Source organism: Neovison vison, chromosome 9 (assembly GCF_020171115.1).
Source record: "Neovison vison isolate M4711 chromosome 9, ASM_NN_V1, whole genome shotgun sequence".
In the NCBI taxonomy this organism is placed as follows: domain Eukaryota; kingdom Metazoa; phylum Chordata; class Mammalia; order Carnivora; family Mustelidae; genus Neogale; species Neogale vison.
Genome location: NC_058099.1, coordinates 1,377,947 through 1,399,629, shown reverse-complemented (window position 1 = coordinate 1,399,629; position 21,683 = coordinate 1,377,947). Strand labels below are relative to the sequence as shown.

The window sequence follows — 21,683 nt, the reverse complement described above, 5'->3', positions numbered from 1 at the left end:
CTGAGCCCAGACCTGAAGGAGGACAAAGGCTTGAACAGAGGCAGGGGACCTGGATGGTGCACCAAGGAGTAAATGAAGGCCCGGAGGGAGGCCAGGGGGCGAGGGGCCCAGGAAGTGAGGGTTTCCCTGGGTACTGACGGCTCTAGGCACAGCGAGGTCTCAGGTGACCTGTTAAGTGTGAGAGCCGGGCTCTGCGGTGGCAGGTGGGGGAGGTGAGGAGGGCAGCCTCCGCCCTCAGGGAGCTCACAAACCAGCCTCCTGCCCATCGGACCTGTGGCCGTTAGATGGCGGGGTCGCTGCCCCAGGAGCACACGTCCAGCTGCTTCCCGCGCGCTGGGCTCCCCTCCCCTGTCAGCGTTCCTGGCTTTTGGAACGGACTGTATCTTTGGCTCCTGTTCATCTTGGTGTGCTTGTATGAAGACCCTGTCTGTCATTCGTCTGCCTTACGAGCACAGGGACTCGACCTGGTCACTGCAGTATCCCCAGCATCTTCCTGGCCCAGGGCCCACGCGCAGGAGTACTCAGCAAGTGTTTGTTGACTGACGAATCAACCAACTTTGTTCTTGCTCACAGCCGGGCCATTCTGCAGGAGGTGCTGGATGCAGACCTGAGCAACGAGGCTTTTCCGTTTTCCACCCACAAGCTGGTGAGAGCCGCCGGGCACCTGGTAGGTACCACTTGGCTGCTTACTCCTGGGCTGTGGGCGGCGGCCATGTGCCTGGGGCTTGGACGTGGGAGCCGGTCTAAGCCTCTGCTCCCCGCTGTGAGATGGGGACTAGACATTCCTGCCCACAAGCTGTTCGGTGCTCAGAGGGGTGATGGATCCAAGCCAGACCCCGCCCCCCACACCCCCTGGGGCTCTGCCCGGTGCCTGGCGCCTGCCGGTGGGCTCGCTCCCAGGCTCCTGCCAGGAAACTCTGCCTTGCCACCTACACGGCTGCCCGCGGCCTCCCCCTCCTCGGAGGCACAGGGCATGGCCTCTCAGTGGTGTGTCCTCTCTCTGTCACGTCAGGAACGACAGGGCTGGGGACAATAGAGCTCTCACCCTGAGGAGACGCCTGTCCTTCCCCAGTGTCCTCCTACCCCTACCCGCCCAGCGCTGTGGGTATGGGGAGGTGGGGAGCAGCTCCCCAGGCACGGGGGGCACAACCCCTGCCCCAGCCCCAGAAAGCCCAGGTCCTGGGGCCCAAGGCTCTGGAACGGTGGGTGATGTCAGGCTCCCTTGGACCGGGCTCTGCTAGAAGCTTCCTCGGAGACCAGGGGCCAGGCTGGGGCCAGCTCGAGGTCAGCCTGTCGCTTCCCTCCACATCCTTGTTGGAAGTTAAGTGGCTGGTTTCCGATCTGACTCCCCACGGCACACGCGGGCCCGCATCATCTCTCCAACGACAGGAAGTTTCCATGACCGCGTTTCTCAGCCTCGCCCCTGTGGGCCTCTGGGAAGATCTTCTATGTTGGAGGCCGTCCCGGGCACTGTATGGTGTCTGGCCCGTGCCTGGCCTCCCCCGATTCAATGCCAGGAGCACCCCCGGCTGTGACAACCTAAAATGTGTCCAGACATTAGCGAGTGTCCCCAGGGGGCAGGCTCACTGGAGGGGACGGGCTGGTCTGGGATGGCCCCGCGTGGCGGTCAGGCTGGAGGCGCTTGTGGCCGGGGCTCGGACCGAGGCCCTGCAGCCGCTCCGATGTCGGAGACCAAGCCCAGAGAGGGCGGTGGACGGCCCTCGGCCCTCGGCTGTCAGACAGGAAAGCACGCCGCCACGTGTCCGTAAAACAGATGTGCCCGCTGGGGGCGGGCGGGCGGACAGCTGGGGGCTCCTCTGCTCGTCCACTTTCCTGCGTTTGTCAGGGGTAGGTGGGGACAGTACCAAGGAATGTTGGTGAGGAGTGGGATCCTGGCCCAGCTTGGGTCCTATGAGTAAATAAGCAGCGTGCACTGATGTTGGCGAGGGGGGGCTGCTGGAGAGGGTGGGGACCAAGGCCGTCCTGCAGAGCTAGGGAGCACTGACCAGGCTCTGTTCCTGCCTTCTGTCTCAGGAGTGAGCTCAGGGACAGGAAGCTGGGGCGGGGGGGTGTCTCCGTCTTGTTTCCTGCCTCTTTGGTGCAGAGCTGCCTGCCAGGACCAGAGGAGGTGGGTGTTTCAAGAAAGCAGCCCAGTGCGACCCCAGGCCCTGGCTGGCGTCCTGCGGGCTCTGACTGCAGCTGTGCCGTGAGCTCCCGTGGGGCCTGGGTTCTGGCTTGCGGAAGCGTGAAGGGGAGCTGAGAGGCTTGGCGTCCACTCTGCTCAGGCTGCCTGTGGCTCAGGGGCGGTGGGAGAGAGAACCTAGGAGCACTTCCCTTCCCGGCCCACGCCGCTCCGAGAGAGGCACCTGGGACAGGACTGGTTCCTGGCCAGTGGGCTGCAGCTGCCTCCTGCCCTGGGGGCTGGCCCTTGGCAGCCCCCGCCACCTCCCTAGGCCCGGCCCGTGGCTGTCTGTCTGCACCTTGGCCAGCCCGGGAGCCAGGCTGAGTCTGATCTGGGACCGAGGGGAAGCGAGGCCTGGCTGCAGGACGAGCCCCTCCCCGGGGTAACAGGAGGCCCAGTCACGAGGGGAGGGTGCCTGGGGATGCCCGGTCGGGGTGCAGGACACCCACGGGGCTGCTTCTCCTCACTGTCCCCTCTGAACAGGCCTTCCTGGCTTGGTCAAACGTGTTTTATGACTTTGTGAACAAACGTCCGGTTTCCAACCATCAGTGCCGCGTGGCGGCGAAGAGGGCAGGGGGCCTGGAGGCAGAGCTGACGTTTGGCACAAGCCCTTTGGGGGTGACCCTTGACCTCTCTGAGCCTCCCCCCTCCCGCCCCGAGCTGGCTCACCGGCAGGCACGTGGGCAGGACCCACACACGGGGAGGGCCGGCGCACGGGATGCCGGGGTCCGGCTGGAGAGAGGGTGGGCATCAGTGTTTCGCTGCAGACACGGGGGACGTTTGTAAGCCGGGAGCAGGGAGAAGGACGCGCCTGTCCCTCTGCAGGACCCAGCCGAGCCCGGGTTAGTGGTTTCGTGTTCCTCACAGAACCTTCTATCCCCGGCCTCGTCCGCGAGGTCTTAGACAGGAGCAGGACCGCCCACGTATGGTTTGCACAGTCCGCTTTATCCCGACGGTGGTTGTAAGAGGTGTTTTGTTTGTTGTTTTTTTAAGATTTTATTTATTCACTGGAACAAGCGTAAGAGGACAGGAGTGGGGGAGGGGCAGAGGGAGAGGGAGACGCGGACGCCCCGCTGAGCAGGGCGCCCGATGCGGGACTTGATTCCGGGACTCCAGGGCGGTGAGTGGAGCCGAAGGCAGACGCTTCACCGACTGACCCACCAGGGGCCCCAGGTGCAGCAGTTTTCTGGTTCCTTCGAATGTCCTGCGAGAACCACTCCGAAAACCCACGTGACCCTCTCCCACCTCGAGCCGCGGCCACGGCTGGGCATTCCTTGTCCTGGGCCCTGCCCGGTGCTGAGCTCCCCGTGGGCGGCGGGCCTCTGGCGGCTCTGATGACCGGCCCAAGGCAGATTGCTCAGACCCGGAGTCAGACCCGGGAACAGGCGTCCCAGGTCCCCGGTCCTGGCTTCCAGTCACTCCACGCGGTGTTCTTGCCCATCTTTTGGCATGTTCTGCCTCCTCCCCATGCCGGGGGCCGTCCCAGGCCTTCTGGGGAACGAGGGGCGCCAAGGTACAGAGCTTCCTAGGCCGGGTCCCGTCTGCGGGAGACCAGCGCCCTCGGCTCACATTGGGCCAATCCAGGTTCTGCCCTGAGCCCGGCATTGTAGCCTGAACAGCATTCCCCGCACTGAACGTGCTCGCCACCTCCACCCCTCACCCCGGTCCCCTACACTCCCCACCTGGCTCTAGAATTAATTCCCGACACGTTGGCTAGGAGTCCCCCGGGGCCGGGTCCCAGGCTGGACCCGGAAGCTCTGGGGTCGAAAAGGCGGGCTCACGGCCTAGCGGGGTGGCTGGGGGCAGGGCAGGCCCTGCAGCACAGCCCGCCCTGCAGCGGCCGGGACCGCGTTCACAGGAGGGAGTCTTGGCAAGCCTGGGCAGCCGGGGTCCCTGTGCTGGGTGGGGAGGGGCTCTGCCCTCGTACGGGGCCCTCCATCCCCCTGCACCCTGGCCCCCTTGGCAGGACTAGAGGGATACATGCCCGGGGCAGCCAGCGGAGACTCCTTCCTCTCCCCGGCCGGCCAGAAACCCCTGCAAGGGACCAACCAACCAACGCCCTGGGCCCGGGCGACGCCACCTCACTCCTTAGAACAGCCGGTCTCCAAGCGCACGGATTCGCTGTCCTGTGGGGTCACACCTGCATCCCTGTCCTCGTGCCGCGGGGCCCTTCGGGGGACGGTGCGCGGCTAACCCGTCTTCGTGCAGATCCCGGCCTCGGCGCCTCGGTGTCGCACACCCCCCCTCTCGTCCCTCCTCGCCCCCTGCTGCTCTCCGGAGTCAGGTCACTGCTGCTCGCCCTGTGTGGCCCACCGGGAGGACCCAGTCCTGCCCTACGGGGCTGGGAGACCCCAGGGGTCCCGGTGGGCCCAGCTGCTAGAGACGAGGGCCACGCGGGGCAGGAGCATCGAGGACGGGCTGCGGCAGACGGTGTGGGAAGTTGGTGCCCAGACGTGCCAGAGTCCTGTCTCCGTTACTGCCTTCTCCTGAGGGCCGAGGCGGAGGGCGCAGAATGGAGCAAAAGCTTAGTTTCCTCAGTGTTCGATATTACGGGTTTTGCTGACCTCCAAGTGGCCCAGACCCCATGATGGTCCAGGATAGTCCAGGGCTAGGACATAAAGACTTTGCCAGGCATTCACTGGCCAGTAAGAGGGGCGGGGAAGTCCGCCTGGCAGGACCCCAGGCTGTGGGACCTGGGCTGTTCCAGGCCCCGTGGTGGCCTCCCCAGCCAGGCAGGGAGGTGGAGCGTGGTCATCCCAGAACCAAGGGTCAGGAACAGAGTCACCCCTGTGCTCAGCAGAGCTGGGGGCCTGCAGGCCTGGCTTCTAGTCCTGCCCTGACCTTCTGGGACCGCCTCTCCTGGCCTCGGTTTCCCCACTGGCAGCACAAAGTCTAGACAATCCCTAAAATCGTTTCTGAGCTCTCATGAGTCTGTCCAGACAGGCTGAACTCTCTCTGAATCCGGGGGGATTTCGTAGTCTCCCGAATAATGCGTTGTACCGGCTTCAGCACGTTCTGGCGCCGTATCCCTCCGTGTGAGGAGGCGCCGGGGCCAGAGGGGTGGGCCCGGCCAAGGCTGATGGAAGGTCCCTGGATCCCAGCCAACCAGATGCAGGAGAGGAATGCGGCCTGTGTAGCCGGCAGGGTCACAGTGCACGGAACGAGGAGGGCCGGAGCCCAGACCGCACCCGGGGCCGAGGGGGTGAGCAGGGCCCTGCCCACCGTGACCCACACTCACGGCCAACAGATGACCCCGGCCGAGTGGCGTTCCCGGCCGAACGCCGTCCTTGTCTTGCAGTAACACCCCAAAACACTTGGGCCCCAAGCCTGCACGAGCCTCGCATTCCTAGAGGAGAACGGGGGTGGAGGGAGCTGGTCCCCTTGGCAGCCGGCTGACCCAACGTCCCTTGCCTCCCACGGGTCGGCCTCGAGGCCAGCAAGGTTCCCGGTGGGACGCACTCTCCCTGTGCGGGGGCCCGGGGAGACGTGGTGTTCCTGGCGCCTCGGCCCGGGACAGGGCCCGTCTGGAAAGCAGCGGACGCAGGGCGGCGAGCTCGTCGCGAGGCGCGGCGGGGAAGTGATTTTCTTCTGAAAATTAACTTCAGGTCGGAAGGAAATTGGATTTCTTCTCCCGACGGTGGGACATGCTCTCTGCGGTGCCCGAGGGCTGGCTGGGCTCGGGATGGAACGTTCCCCCACCTGCGCAGGTTTCCCGGCCGGTCGGAGGCTCCGGCCTCCCCGCAGAGCCTTCCCTGCGCCTGCGCCTGCCCCTGCCAGCTGGGTTTTAGCTTGAAGTCGCGTTGTCTGAGCTTGGAGATTGTCGAGGCTCTGGGAAGCCCGGGGGCCAGGGCAGGTCCCAGGGCTGTGGCGGAGCACCACCGCAGCCACTGTTCTCCGTGTCCCCTGGGGGACAGGCATGTCTCAGCGCGGAGGTGTCAGGTCCAAGCGTGGCTGGAGTGAGACTGGACAGCTCTGGGCTTGGGAGATTCCGGAAGTCCCTGCAGGAGGGAGGGCCGCCCTGCGGGGGACGCGGGGTGTTCCGACCCGACGCCCTGCCTTGCGGCGTGGGGCAGACAGCCGTCTGTCCGGCACGAGCTGTGGCTCCGACGGGTGCCTCAGAACCTGCGGCTCCGGCGGCGGCTGGCCGGGGAGGGGGCCGTCCGCTGCGGACCACGGTCGGGAGGGTCTGTGGCGGATTGGGCGCTCCCGGGGCCTGGAAGAGGACCCTGAGGGTCGCGCAGTCTGTGGAGCTTTTCAGATCCTTGGAGAGGGTCGTGTTCTCCACATGCTACTGGAACTTCAACCCCGTATCTCTCCTGTGAACTCAGTTTCCACTCCTCCTCCCCACCCCCACCCCCACCCCATCACAATCCCGCCGCCACCCCCCGCCCGACCACCACCTCCCCGGGGCCCCACCCAGCATCGACGACCATCACCGCCGTCTTTACTACCGTAATTCCCTCCCTCACCTTTACCACCGCTGCACGCTGGCCTGCCGGACCGGACCCCTGGGAGGAACTGCACGTCCCGCTAGCGCAAAGTGATTAGAATCAAGGATGTCTTGGGAGCCTCCAGGGGGTTTTGAAAGACCCTTGACTCTGTCGCCAACCGAACCCCCCCATCCCGTTCCTGTGGGTTCAGGGCCCCAGATCCCTGCAGAGGGGCAGCCCAGGCACAGATCCCTGTCTATCTCGTGCCTCCGGGGCCCTGGATCCTCAGTTCTCAGTTGGAGAATGTGCCTGGTGTGTTGGGGGTTGCTGTTACACAACCAAACGCCTGGAAACTTGTGAAACTGCCATGAGCTGATGTGATCTGAAAGGTTGGACGCGCCGGCCCGTGTCTGTGGGTGTGTGTGCTTGGGCTCTCTTGGGATATTTACCCAGAAAGGTACACCGCAGGCTCGTTCTGGTGACATGCCCGGGGCATCCTCCAGAGCCACATGGCCTCCCCTGTGCCCCTGGGCACCTGCGTGGCCTCTGACCTGACCCAGTGCAGCAGTGGCCCAGCCTCTGCCTGGCTTCATGTCCACGGACAGCTGGTGGGGGCGCAGCAAGGCCCCGAGCTCCAGCTCCTGAATCACATCTTACTAACACCCGAGCACCCGAAATTTTACTGAAATCCAAGCACCCAAAAATAGTGAAGTGAGAGTGAGTCAGCGTAGGGCAGGGAGCGCGTGTCTCCTGGCTTCGCGCACGTGCGCTCCTGCCGGAAGCCCCGGCTGAGCCCTCGCGCGGCCGCTTCCCGGCCGTGGCTTCCTCGGAGCGGCTGCCATGGGCTCGTCCGGGCTGGAGAGCTGTCGTAGAATATCCAGGAAGACCCGTGAGCGGTCGTGAAGTTGCCAGGGGCCTGTAATCGGCCACGTGGGGGTCTGTGCTGCAGAAGGAGCCGCCGCCACCGGAGCTGACGAGCAAACATTACCCAGGACGTCCGTGGGCCTGGGGCGAGTGGCTGATGCCCCTGAGCCCCCAGGTCCTTATCCGGGCCCACAGCAGCGCCTCACCGACGGTGAGCATCCTGCCTGGGGTTTTATGGGGACTGTTCGGTTGAGTGCGCCTAGGAGCCTCTGAAGGACACACCGTGATCACGCAGGGCTTGCAGAAGAGACTCAGAGGGCGGTCAGTCACTGGGGCTGGGGACTCAGATTCAACCCTAGGCCCCCACTTGTGGCCAGCATGGTGCCTCCTGCTCCTGTACGAGGCTGGCCCCTCACCTCCTTGCATCCGCAGCGTCTGCGGCCTCTCCCTTGCCCCTGGTGTCCCAAACATCAAGAAAGTGCAAATCACCCAGTCCCTCTGGGCTTTAGCTGCCCACCCATGGAGGAAAGGGTCTTCTGTTTTTACCCTCTTAACCCTTTTTAAGTATACCGGCCGGTCGTGTTAACTGTATTCACGTTGTCGTGCAAACGGTTTCTGGAACTTTTTCATCTTGCAGAACAGAAACTCAATACTCGTTAACCAACAACTCCCAGCCCTCCTTCCCCCAGCTCCTGGGAGCCAGCCGTCTGCTTTCTGTCTCTATGACTTTGACTCATTTAATTCCGTGGAAGTGGAATTTGGATTAGGATTTGTCTCTGCGTCCAGCTTAGTTCACTCAGCATCATGTCCGCAAGGCTTATCCGTGCTGTGGCAGGTGTCGGCCTCTCCTTCCTTGTATTAGTTGAATACAGGTGCATCAGCAGGGCCTAATTTACCCACGCCCCTGCTAACACTGGTTACTTTCTGTTTTTGTTTGTTGTTGTTTTGTTCTGTTTTTGTTTTTTTACAGTAGTCGTCCTCATGGGCATATCTCCTTGTGGGCTTGGTTTGCATTTCTCTAATGATTAGTGGTAATGACCAGGCTTTCATTATACTTATTAGTCATCTGTATATCATCTTTGGAGAAACATCAATTCAAGCCCTTTCCTCATTTCTTAGCCAGGTCATTTGTTTTGTTGGTGTTGAGTTGTAGAAGTTCTTTATGTATTCTTGATATTAACCCCTTTCCAGTTATGATAAGTAAATATTTTCTCCCACTCTGAAGGTTGTCTTTTCACTGTTGACTGTTTCCTTTGATGCACAGACGTGGTCCCATGGGACTGATTTTGCTTTTTGTTGCCTGTGCCTGTGCCTTTCATGTCATATCCAAGAAGTACAATGTCACGATGCTTCCCCCTGGCTTCTCCTGGGAGTTTTATAGTTTTAGGACTTACACTTGGGTCTTCAATCCAGTTTGAGTTAAAATTTGTATATGGTGCAAGACAGGGCCCAGTTTCATTCTTTTGCATATGAAGATGCCGTTTTCCCAGCACCGTTTGTTGAAGAGACTGTCTCTTCTCCCGTTGAGTGGGCGCAGCAGCCTCGCAGAGGATCACATGGCCATGTACACGAAGGTTTACTTCTGGGCTCTTTCCTGTTCCACTGGTTTATTTGTCTGCTTTTATGCCTGTACCACACTCTTTAGATCATGGGATCTTGGCAGTAAGTTACGAAATCAGGGACTGAGAGTCCCACAGCCTTACTCCTCTTCAAGATTAATCTGGCTATTTGAGGTCCCTTGAGATCCCCTGTGAATGCTAGGATGGATTTTTCTATTTTTGCAAGAAGTACCCCCGGAATTTTGATAGGGATACATTGAATCTGTACGTCACTTTAGGTAGCATTGGTATCTTAATGATATTGTTTTCTATTCCATGAACATGGGATGCCTTTCCATTTACTTGTATAGGCTTTCATTTCTTTCAGCAAAGTTTTGTAGTCTTCAGTATAGCAGTCTTTCACGTCCATAGCTAGGTGTATTTTTAAGTATTTTATTCTTTTTGATGCTATTATAAATGGAATTTTGAAAAAATTTCCTTTTTGGATTGTTCATTGTTAAGGTAGAAAAATGCCATTGATTTTTGTGTGTTGATTTGTATCGGGCAGCCTAGCTGAATATGTTTATTAATTCCAACAGTATTTTAGGGGATCTTTAGGGTGAGAAAAGGGTTTAAATAAAACCTGCTTTAAGGCCCTTCCTCATGACCGTCCATGATTTTGTGACTCCAGCCAGGGCCTGTGGTTACTATGAGAGAGAGGCGCTCTGTTTTGCAAAGGGGTTTGCCTCAGTTTGGGGCTTGCTTTTAAAGTCAGTCCAACCCAGTCTTTACTGGCAGATGACTATGTATCAGGCACCTGCTTCCCATGAACTCAATAATCTCAAGCACCGGCCTCCTCCATCTATCAGATGGGGGCACGGAGGTGGGGAGAGGTTGACCCACATGGGTCTGGCTGACCCAGAGCCAATGTTCCGGATATCCTCATTCTCAGCTTTCCCCCTTTATTACATGTCCCTGCTCAGAGGAAAAGAGGACTCTCCCAACTCCACTGGCTTTAGTGGAGACATATGCAGGATGTCTTGAGATGAGTAATTTTGTGAACATAGAAAGGCACCTGGAATTCCCCAGACTCTTTCCCTCGCTTTGCCAGAAGCAGAGGTCTGTCTGCCCCTCTTTTCCTCCGTCATTCTGGAAGTATTTTTTTTTAGCACCGACTGTGTGCTGGACCAAAGCACAGGGGTGCCGTGCAGAGCCAGGCCAGCCAGCTCCCAGCCTCATGGGGCTCCTGGGAGGTGTGGAAGAGCCCCGGATGGCTCTGTCCCTCCCCACCGGTGAATTCAAGCTGAGCCCGAGTGCTGACCCTCTCACTTGACTGGGAGCATGTGTGTCTGACATGAACCTGCAATCCTGGGCCATTAATGGGTGAGCTTTAAAAATGATTTCTCCTGTTTCAAAATGAGATTGGCTTTGAGCCCCAAGCTCCTCCGTGGGCTGTCTAAAATTAGAACCCCGTTGACAAGGCAATCTTTGTCAGGGGCCCACGGCTTGCACTAGGGAAGCAGGGAAATGTCAACAGTACATTTTCTGTGTCAATTTTGAGTTTTTTTGAGAGGCCTGGGGAAATGGCAACTCAGAGCAAATGTTCACTGTTTCAAAAGCTTTCAGAATCCAGCCCCTCAGCAACAATATGATTAAAGTGTCAGATTTATAAGGAGCCGGGTCTGTGTTGGGGAGAGTGGCCTCCGCCCCCTCCTGTGTAGACAGGATCCGGCCGGAGCTGTGCGGGCCTTAGGGCTCAGGGCAGTGATGGGATAAGCTCCTCCATCTCCCGTTAGACCTCTGCTTCCCTGTCCTCTCCATGTCCCTTTTGTTTCAAGGACAGTCCTGGGGCTGACCTCACCGGTGGGGACACTCTGGGCTCAAGAACTCTCCTGGGAAGGCCAGGAAGCAGACACCTGTCGCGGGGTGTGTAGATGACATGCCAGCGAACTGACTGAGCGGAGACGAGTCCCTGGGCACCAGCCATTGGGCAGGGACTTGTGCCCCGAGCTGGCAGTGGCCTCCATGCTGGTGCAAGCCTGGCGTCCAGGTGCGCCGGCCGGACGTGCCCGGGGACCAGCTGCTCCAGCACAGCTGCATGTGCTCAGGCCGGGCCCGGTGCCCTGTTTTCACGTCCTCCCTGGATGTTGTCCACACTGGTCTCCGCCACCGTGGGGGGCCGAGACGGGCGCCAGGGATGGAGTGTGCACGCAGAACGTGGCCCAGGGACACCGTGTAAAGAGCGCGATCATCTCTGTGCGGGTGGGGGCTGTGGTCCTTGGCAGACCCCTGGGGCCCAGCTCTCACAAGGTCCGCCTGGCGATAAGGTCTTTCCAACCCCGCCGCAGGCCTCTCTGTCCCGCCCTCCCGACACGTCCGCTCCTGCTCGGTGCCCCCGGCCCCAGCTCTCCTTCGAGGCCTGTCTGCACCGCAGACTCCGCTCACCGTGCGGCTGGGGCTGTCCCGGGCAGGGGCCTTCCCTCCTAGCCCTCGGCCTGGTTGCCGCAAGCTGAGGAGCACTGGCTTGTGCTTCTGGCTGGGTCCCTCGAAGACTGTGTCCCGGGGACAGAGGCTGGGTCTTTGGTCAGAGCCCAGCCTCCGGCCGACGCTGACTAGGCTGGGGAGCACTCGCAGGGACGACTCGGCACCGGGCTGCTTCCCCTCTTGATGCCTCTGAAACCTCGGGGTACGGCCTCGGTGAGCCGCGAGCCGTACCACCCACCTCCCGGCGACTGGCTCGCCAACACACCTCGGAGCCTCTTCAAACCGACAAAGCCTGGCTCCTGACCCCATTACGGGGGAGGAGCGTGAGGCCAGAGGGAGTCTGGGGGACTCGGCCGGGCCGTGGTGGTGGTGTCTGCGTCTCGACCCCCGCCCAGCCCCGTGAGGGCGGCCTTTGTTGGAACTTGCCGGCTTTGCCCATGGGGTTGACGTCAGAATCTTGAGATGGGATCATCGAGGGTCAGGGTAGGTCCTGACTCCAGTGGCAAGTGTCCCGATCAGAGATGAAAGTCGAGGAGACGCGGACACGAGGAGAAGGCCTGTGGTGCAGAGAATGGAGGGCTGTGACCACACGCCGAGGAGTCCCCGAGGCCCCCAGAAGCTGGAAGGGGCGGAAGGACCGTCTTCCACAGCTGCCGGAGGGAGGACAGCTTGCTGACCCCCGGATGTGGGGCTTTGAGCGTCCAGAACTGGGAGACAGCACACTCTGGCCATTCGGTACGGCCTCCCCAGGACACTTGCACAGCCACTGAGAAGAGTTGAGGCCTGAGAACCGTGTGTCCGCTTCCTCCTTTGACACCCTTCTTCCCCTTAAAGGTTGCCGGAGCCTGGAGCCCTGTCCTTGGAGACCCCATGCCCGGGAGCAGGACAGCCTCTGCCCAGGCCAGCTAACGAAAGTGGTGGCAGTAAGGACCGGCTACCAGTATGTGGCAGCTGGGCCCTGAGCTGGGTCGTCTGAGCCGTGCCCTGTCCCCCCAGGTGCGGGCCATGAGGCTCTCCTTCGTCGGGGAGCTGGGCTGGGAGTTGCACGTGCCCAGGCCAGCCTGCGTGCCCGTGTACCAGGCTGTGATGACCGCGGGCGCCAAGCACGGCCTCGTCAACGCCGGGTACCGGGCCATCGACTCCCTGAGCATCGAGAAAGGTGTGTGGGAGGGTCGCGCGGCACCGGTGGGCCGCCCAGAGCCGTGCTGCAGGCCCGGGACTGTCGCCCCCCACACTTCTTTCCTGCCCTGCTCTGTTTCACTTATGCCTGCTTCCCCAGCCCGCGGCCCCCGCCCCTGCACCCTTCCTGCGCTGCCCGTGAACGCGGTCTCCCACGCGGGGCCTGGGGATGGTGCTGGGGTCCCTGACACCTGTACTGGGAGGGCGAGCGGGAGACACGCTTGCCCGGGCTTGGGACGGGGCCACAGCTGGGTTGGGCATCAGTGCCTGGGTGTCCCTGGGAAACCTGCTCCCCACGTCCCTCCCCAGCGTCTCGGCTGACAGTGCAGAGGCTGAGGGCTCGTCCAGGGCAGCTCGTGCAGGTGAAGATGCCTCCCCCGCAACCCTGGGGCCTTCAGAGGAGCCCATCCCCCGCCCCTGCAGGGCACTGACCCCGGCTCTCCTCCCCCGCCCAGGCTACCGGCACTGGCACGCAGACCTGCGCCCCGATGACAGTCCCCTGGAGGCAGGCTTGGCCTTCACCTGCAAGCTCAAGTCGGCCGTGCCCTTCCTGGGGCGGGCGGCCCTGGAGAAGCAGCGGGCCGAGGGCCTCCGCCGACGCCTGCTGTGCCTGACTGTGGATGAGTGAGTAGCTGCGGTCCCGTGCCCAGGGGACATGGCGGGGGCACACCCTCCTCAGACAGGGCTTTGGAAAGAGAAAGGCCACAGAGCCACCGCCGTGGGTGTGGATCCAGGCCGAGGTCCCAGAGTCCCGGTCACTGTGCGGTGACCTCCGGCCGGCCGTGTTCTGGTTGCATCCTCCCGCTGCCCAGGACATGGCGGGTGGGGGAGGGGCTGGGGTGAAACGACCCTCCCCACTTCCAGATGGAGACCTTGGATGCCAGGGGACAGGGTCACTTTGTCCGGGATAGAGAGCCCACGCTGTGGGGACCCACAGCCCCCCTCCACCCAGGGGTGGCTTTGAGCAGGTCACTCCGCTCTGTCCTTGGGAGCTGGGCCCATACTGTCGTCAGATTCCACTTGGGCTCAGTGACTCTGACATGACATCACTGGGCTGGTGTCGGCCCCACCACGGCGCCAAGGGAATCTGGGTAGCAACGGTCTCCGGCGGCCGGGCTTGGTTGATTTGCTGCTGACAGGAGGCCCCAGGTGGAGCTGCTTCTCCCGGACTTCTGGAGCCGTCCAAAGACGTGTCAAGAGCTTCAAGGGGGGGTGGGGTGCAGAGAGGGAGCGGAGCTGTGGCTTGTCATCGTCCTGCTGCTTCTCCCCGGGCTCCCGTCACCTGGGCCCTCGTCAGGCTGCTTGTCCACCACCTGGGTCTCCGGTGAGGGGACGGAGCTGGGGCTGGGGTCTGCAGAGCCCCTCCACCCGCTGGCCTCCGGGAAGTGCCTGCAGCCCAGAGCTCGGAGCTTCTGGAACGGCCCGTGCCACAGCCCGGCTGTTCTCTGCTGTAAGATCCACCCAGAGCTGCGCCCAGGGAGGTCCGGTCCTGACGAAGGACATGGTCAGGAGTTGTGAGGAGCTGCCCCTCTGCTCTGGGCCCCGGGCCACGCGGGGACCCTGGGCCTGTCTCCTCATCGGCCAACGGCACGTGCTCTGCAGGATGGCTGGGATGAGAGAGTCGGGAAGTGCCAGGACCCCCCGCCGGCCCCAGCCTTTTCCCTCCAGTCTCTGAGGCCACTGGACTTTGCCTGCGCGGACCCACGGCCATGTCAGCATTGGGTCCCAACCTGGCTCCCCCGACACGGCCCCGGGCACAGTCCGGCTCTCGGTCGACAGCACCAACGAGGCGCCCACTCTGGCCGGTGACTTCCGGGCGCTGGTGCGGCTGTGATTGCGGGATCATCTCTGTGATTTCTGTTCTGAATTCCCAAAAACGTGTGGTCCGCGCTCATTCCTTACGCGCACTAGAGGAAAGGACATTTCCTAGATGATGCGTCGTACTGTGAGGAGAGCGCCGGGCGAGGACAGCAAGCCTCGGGGGCATACGGTTTTAAATTGCTCAGAAGTCAGTGAAAATCAGTGGAGAGGGGGGCCTTTCCCGAATACCCATGGCCCGTCTGCAGACACGGCGGTCAGAGCCCGGCTGCGGTCTTTTCCCCGTGGTCAGGAGCCCAGGCACAGAGCTGGGGACGCTGGGTCCAGGCCACACAGGTCCCCCCTCTGGGGACTCTCGGGGCCCAGCCTTGTGTCTTGCTTCTTCCAGAAAGGTGCCCATGTTCGGCCTGGAGGCCATCTGGAGAAATGGCCAAGTGGTGGGCCACATCCGGAGGGCTGACTTTGGGTTCGCCATTGACAAGACCATCGCTTACGGCTACATCCGGGACCCCAGCGGTGGGCCGGTGAGTCGAGCCCCCTCACCCCCAAGGGAAGCCGGGTTCCTCACCAGACGTCCCTGGGACGCATGTACCCCTGCATCAGGCTGGGGGAGGGGGTGGATTGGGGGCTCTCTGGGCAGGGTCAGGGCTGTTTCTGTGTTTTTGTCTGAAAGAATCTGACTTTGGGGGCTCCAGGCTCCTCTGGTTCAGAGGCTCGGCCCAGGGCTGGCACCCTCTGCACCAACAGCCTGGGGTGGACGCTGGACACCTGACCGTCCTCCCAGGACCCCCTTCTGTCCTCTTTCCCCTCATCCCAGAGGCGCTCCAGGCGTGGGGGACACGTGCATCCATGCACATGAACATGTGCACATGTGTGCACACACGGACGCGTGTGCAAGCATGGGCACAGTTTGCCACATGACCCCGTCCCTCCCTCCACGCTATCGGGGGAGCAGGGGTGGAGAAGGGCCCCACTGACAGCCGGGAGGGGTCAGAGCCCGAGGGGGTTCTGGAAGCTCTCGCCAGATCAGCTGGTCCCAAGGGGATCCCTAGAGGGTCACACCGCACGGGCTGGGCCGTGTGGCTCGAGAGAGGAGGGCGAGGCACTCTCCGTCACGACACGACACCCTTATGGACGTACCGGCTTGCGTCGCTGGAGCCCCACGCGAGCCCCGCGACAGCTGGGAAGTGCAGGCGCTGGAAGGCTCTGGTCGGGGGCTGGGAAGCCCATGCAGCTGGGGCTGAGCTTTCCCGCCTGAGCCATGGCCGTTCTCAGAGAACTCTGGGCTGCGGCTCCCCCCCACCCCCAACAGAGACTTTAGAGGGTCAGCGAGGAGGAGGCGGGTGTGAGTCAGACGGTCCAGGCAGGGGTACAAGGGACGAGCTGGGCCTCGGGAGGGGGTGGGACGCAGCGGCTGCGGGGGTCCTGGGCCCCAGACTGCCTGTCCCGCGTGGCTGGGAGAGGAGTCGTCTACGTCTCAGAGCGCGGCCCAGATGCCCTGTCCACGGCCGGGCCCTGGGTGTCGTCTCTGTGCTGAGAACAGGACCCCTGAGCGAGGCCAGTGTGCCCGGGGCCCGGGCACACCGGGCTGTCTCCTGTTGCCCAGGTTCCCGGGGCTCCGCGGCCTCTGGGGCAGGAGGTGTGCTGTGTCCCGAGGGAGAAACCACACCGGCTGCCAGACCGTGGCTCTGCTGGGCCGCACGTGGTCAAGTCCCACGGGTGGCCTTATCTGCTCAGCACGGCCCCTCGGTCTGGAGGGGGGCCCTTGGTACAGAGAGGCATTTGCCTCAGGTGGGTGTGAGCCCCGCACCCAGCAGGTGACGAGGGACCCCCACCCCCTCCTCTCCTGCATTAGGTCTCGCTGGACTTTGTGAAAAGTGGGGAGTACGCTGTGGAGCGGATGGGGGAGACCTGCCCTGCCCGGGCTCACCTCAAGTCCCCCTTCGACCCCGACAACAAGAGGGTGAAGGGGATCTACTGATGTCTGCACGGGCGGAGCCTCTGCCGAGCGGGAGGCCCAGACCTGCTCCGTCCCTCACTGACCCTCCACGCGGGGCCCGACTCCCTGACCCAGGACCCGAACCCAAACCCGAACCCGCACATGGGTCCTCCCTGCCCTTAGTCCAGGCCGGCCAATCCCGCAATCAGATGCCAGCCGAGGGGACGGAAGACCCTGAGGGCCCGTCCTGTGGTCACTGACCAAGGGACGGTCCCTAGCCCACCCTTCCCCTCCCCCCAAAACAAACACGCACGGTCTCGGGCTCAGGCCGTGGGCCGTGTGGCCCCTACAAGGTCCCGGGAAGATGCTGAGTTAGCACTCGGTAAGCCCGGTGAGGAAGCAGGGAGGCCGAGGTCCGCCCGGCATCCCCAGCCTGCCTGCGGGGCAGCTCCAGGGGGTTTCAAGGTGCATCTGGAATTAGGGAGAGAGTGAGGACTGACTAGTACCGTCCGCTGTGGGCGCGGCGGGGGAGGCAGAGAGCAGGTGCTCGGTCCGTGCAGTTGGGCCTGTGGGCAGGAGGTGGGGGGAGGCGGGCAGGCGAGGGAGTCTGGAAAGCCAGCCCTTCCGGCCTTGACCTGCTCCTCACGTGGGAACGCTTTCTGGCCATCGCCCTCTCATGCCCGAGGCCAGCAGGAGCAGGGCGTGGGAGGGGTCTCCCCTCGGTGCCCCCCTCACCCGTGTGGAAGGCCGCCTCCCGCCTTGAGTGCCCCAAGTGCACGTCATTCGTTAGGTCTGTAACGGAGGGGCGTGCGGACAGACGCGGCCTCGGTCCTCATGATCGCGATGAGGTTCCTGTCCTTGACTTTCTTGTCCCGTGGTCCTGGGGGAGGTCCTCGTACAGGGTCTTGAGTGACTCCCCCGCTCCTTCTCTGGGCTTTCGGAACTCCCAAACATCGACCGGCGTGACCCTCCTCCCTGCCTTCCGTCCCTGGGTCCTGGGTCCCTCCTGCTCTGCCTCGCCCCCCCCGTCTCCCGGATCACACCCCCAGGGCTTCGGTGGCCACCAGGCAGCCCCAGCAAAGCGGCGCCGTGCGGCCCTGCCCAGGCAAGCCTGACCCTCTGGGGAGCAGAAGGCGACCGATGCGTGGGGACGGGAGGACGGGATTCCCGCGGACACACACCAGGAGAAGCCGGCTGACTGGGGTGTGGGCAGGCTCTGGCAGGCCCTCAGAGGCTCACACCCCTGGAACCCGTCAGGCTAATAAAGATGAAGTCGTGGGAAGACGTCTGGGTTTCAGATGGCCTTTGGAAAGCTTTTTGGCCGCCTCCGCAGACCACAGGCCGGGGAGCTTGGGCCTCTGGTTTTGACACGCTTCAGGCAAACGAGCATCTGGCAAACCGGCCCCCCCAGGCGGGCCCAGCTCCTGCCCGAGAGGTTCTGGGGAAGCCGAGTGGACCCCGAGGAGCCAGAAACGGAGAGGAGGGGAGACAGCTTCTCCGACGGCCTGGCCTGCTTCCCCTGCTTTGGCCACAGAGCCCTGGACTGGGCCGGTGTCCGTGTCTCCCCCCAACACCGCCCGTCCTGGGGGCGGCAGGGGAAGGCTGAGGTTTTGGGGACCAGACCAGGTCCCGACCCACCCCTGCCCCAGGGCCGCGCTCGGAGACAGGAGCCCTCGCAGCTGGCGTGTTCGCTTCCCCGCTGGGGAGAAATAACCCTGATCTCTCCGGGAGGGGCACTGGTCACACGTGGGCAAGGCCACGGCACAGCCCCCCCGAGCTCTCCTGCTGCGTCCCCGCTGGCAACAGGAAGGTCCAGGCCGGGCTGCGGCCCCAGGCTCACTGCCTCTGCGGCTCAGGGATGGGCCAGACGGCCGGCACCTCCGAGTGCGCCAGGGCCCGCTCCCACTCCCCGTCCAGACACCTGTCGCCCCACCTGTTCTCAAAGGTTCTGCTGGACAAGGAGCAGCAAGGCGCTCGCTGTCAGGAATTCCGGGCAAACAGGCTGAGCTTGGCTGGGAGTCCAGACAAGGAGACGGGGGCTCCCGTGTCCACGGACTCCACCTGTGCCGGCCTCAGCAGCCCTGGAGCTCCCAGGGTGGATGGGCTGTGCCCCTCCGCAGGGCAGGAGGAAAGCCCCCCACCCACGTGATGGTCTTGCTGGTTCCTGCCTGTCCGGCGGGTTGCACTGGCCTGTCAGAGACGGCTCGGGTCCCAGATCCCCACACACAGCCCGGCCTGGGCGTCAGAGAGGCCGGCAGGCCCCCTCTGGTCTTCCAGGGCTGAGTGGGGAGGGACCCCGCTGGGAGGGATGATGCCTGCCTCCGCAGGGGGGACCAAGGGCCTGGCGGGAGAACGCCCAGGCGGTAGGGGGGTAGAGGGAGAGCGCTCCCTCCGCTTCTGGACGCCTCACGTGCTGGGAGTTGGCACGGGCCCTCCTCCCTCCGGCACGGTGGACGGAGGGACAATGCAAGCTTTAGGGAAAGAGAGGCACCGGAAACATACCCGAAATGATTGTAGACAGTGAGACCATCACGTGCTAAGGTCCCGGGGTGGGCCTGACCTGCCATGTGCCCCAGGCCACTGTCCTTCCTCACCTGGGCCTCAGCCATCCCGTTTGCAAAGGGGAGTGGGGGGGGCAGAGTCCTCACGCTCCCTGCTTTGCCTCTGCTCAGGAGGTCCCCAGCGGGCCTCCTGCCTGCTCCAGTGGAGCCCGGTCTAGCCCGGACGCAGTGAGAGGGCGCTCCAGGAGAGGATGCACAAGAGGCCGGAGGGCTTGCCCGAGGCCCCCAGCACGTTCCGACCCCCGTCACTGGGGGAGAGGCAGGTGGCTGGGCCATCTCAGCGGCAGACCACTGGGAGCCCTGGGACCCCTGTGAGGCCCCCACTCCTCTGAGCCCTCACCCAGGCCCAGGGGTAGGAGATGCTGGGGTGTCCTGTGAGCCCTGAGGAGGGAGCCGAGGCTGGGGGCCATGACGGGCTCAGCAGAGCGGGGCCGCCACCAGCCGCCACCGGGCACCATCAATCCAGCGCGGCAGCCCTGCTGCTTCCACCCTCTGGGGCAGGAGGGCTGCCAGCCGCTGCCTCATGGCTGGTTCCCCGGGCTGAGCCCCGCAGGCCCCCACGCCCCCAGCGCGAGCTGCTTCCCGTTCCTCCTGCTCTCTCTCTGCTTTGTTCTCCCTGTGCTCCCGTCCCCCCAAATTAAAGGCCTAAAGCCCCAGGCTCCCCAGCGAACGTGCTAGTCCTCTTCATGCCAGGCAAACTCAGGAGCCCCTCTCTGACCCAGGGCTCCGAAGGCCAGGCCAGGGGGCAGGGCTTCAACCGGCCCGGGGGGGACCACCCCTTCGATGGGCCAGCACCCAGGGGTCCCTCAGCTGCTGCCCTACCAGATGGGCCCTACCAGATGAGGAAGAAGCCGGAGCAAAGCCCAGAACAAAGCTTTCATTCCTGCCTGGGGAGGACGACAGAGGGCAAAGGTCCCCAAAAAGAGGTAGACACCCCGGGGCACAGGATAGGGGTGGGGAGACAGAGGGAACCTCTGGGCTTTGGGCTGAGCTCAGGGAGGAGTCCCCAGGTGGCAGTGAGGATGTTCCGTGACTCTCCCCTGAGTCCGTCCGGAGCCCAACCCCGTGCTGCCCCCCCATGGCTACCCCCCTGGCCCCACAACCACACGTCCCCCCTGGCTATTGCGCCGGCCTCCTCTGCCCGCTGGCTCCCCATTGCAGCCTCTCTGGCACCCACGTCTCCTGCCGCCCCTGCCCATTCAGCTCAGCCACACCAGCCTCCTCCCAGCTCCCCACCTCAGGCCCTTTGCACGGCTGTTCTATGGCCAGAAGTTCCTCCCCAGATACCCACGGGACTCAGCTTCTCACCTCCTTTGGGATTTTAACTTTCGTCACTTTCTCCTTTCTGGACAGGCTGTCCCCGATGTCCCTAACGCCCTCCCTCCCGCACTTCCTCGGCTCACTGCGTCTGCGTACGGTATGCTTCTGAAGTGTCTATTGACTGTGTGTGTCCCCTACTGGAATGTGAGCGAGGGCACCCCGGATCCAGCCCCAGAGCCCAGCACAGGGCCTGCTCCCTGGCTAGGACTGGATGAGTGTGTCAGACCGGAGGAAGGAGAGTGGGACAGTGGGGCCACCTCGGGGGCCGTTGTGATGGTCCTGGGTCCATTTTGGGCCCAGAACTCCGGTTTTCATGAGAATGTATGCTGAGGGCAGCTTCTAGACCCCACTTAAGCTGGGTTTTCAAGGGGTGGGGCACAACCCAGCCCCTCTGAAGTTCCAAAGCAGGGAGCGAGGGCCTCCTGGATTCTCGTCTAGACTCTTCCCTTGAAGGCTCCCCACGTCCCTGATAGGAATGTTCCACAAAAGCAGGAGTTTCTGGCCTGGGACTCCTAGGACGCCGCGGGCTGCCTTCCATCCAGAGCCTCTGGAAAGGGCAGGGAAGTGTGGCGTTTATGCGTGCGGCCGGGTGGGTGTGTGGGAGCAAACAGGACAAACGCTGTGTGTCCCAGGGAGACTGATCTTGGTTTCCAGTGTGTGTTACCGGGGCAGGAGGGGACGAAAGGAGGGCTGTTCGGCAACGCGGAGAAGCTTCGTCTTTCGCCGCCGTGGAAACGGCGGGAGCCGGCATGGATCCCCGAGGCTCTGTGTCTCCGTCGGCGCGATGGGAAGGGCGGGCGGGGGACGGGACCAAGACATCCTTTGACAGCCGGCAGCAGGGAGGGAGCAGAGTGTTGGGTGCCTGTCCACGCCCAGCATTCGGAGGCCAGTGGTCACGATGGGGCGTGCTGCTGATGCCTCGCGCGGGACGTGAGTGGGGGGCCCCCGAGGCCAGACCTTCCATAGTGTGAGGGGCAATTCTTAGCCATGGAGACAGGCCCTGCCAAAATGCCCCCGTGGAACATCCTGGCCCCTGCAGTGGTCCAGCTGCTCTGTGCAGAGCTGGCCCACGGCAGCCCCTCCGGTACGTGCGCCTCCCACCCCCACGCAGCCCCAGGGCAGCACCGCCCAGTGGAACTGCCATGATGAGGAAATCAGTGCTCTGGGTCTGTGCTGGGGGCCGTAGCGGTCACGGCCACGTGTAGCCATGGAGTGCTGGGAATGTGGCAGGTGTGCCCGAGAACCTGAATGTTTCCTTTCACAGCATGTCAGTCTGCTGAAAATCAGGCTTGAACGGGCACAGGAGGCTGATGGCCACCGGGCAGCACACTGGGGCTGGCCCAGGCACACCCACCTTCTCTGGTTGGA

The 21,683-nt window shown here is 63.1% G+C and overlaps 1 protein-coding gene across 3 annotated transcripts in view; it reads left to right on the top strand.

The window, feature by feature from the left end:
- Window positions 1-17,718, top strand: part of SARDH (sarcosine dehydrogenase) — a 60,969-nt gene extending 43,251 nt beyond the window's left edge. For all 3 annotated transcript variants that reach the window (XM_044264510.1, XM_044264509.1, XM_044264508.1), the window contains 5 exons: window positions 574-667; window positions 12,495-12,657; window positions 13,133-13,301; window positions 14,884-15,019; window positions 16,351-17,718. In XM_044264510.1, the coding sequence (XP_044120445.1) occupies window positions 574-667; window positions 12,495-12,657; window positions 13,133-13,301; window positions 14,884-15,019; window positions 16,351-16,476 (688 nt within the window). In that variant the 3' untranslated portion in view covers window positions 16,477-17,718. The remainder of the gene's footprint in view (window positions 1-573; window positions 668-12,494; window positions 12,658-13,132; window positions 13,302-14,883; window positions 15,020-16,350) is intronic.
- Window positions 17,719-21,683: the final 3,965 nt, after the last annotated feature.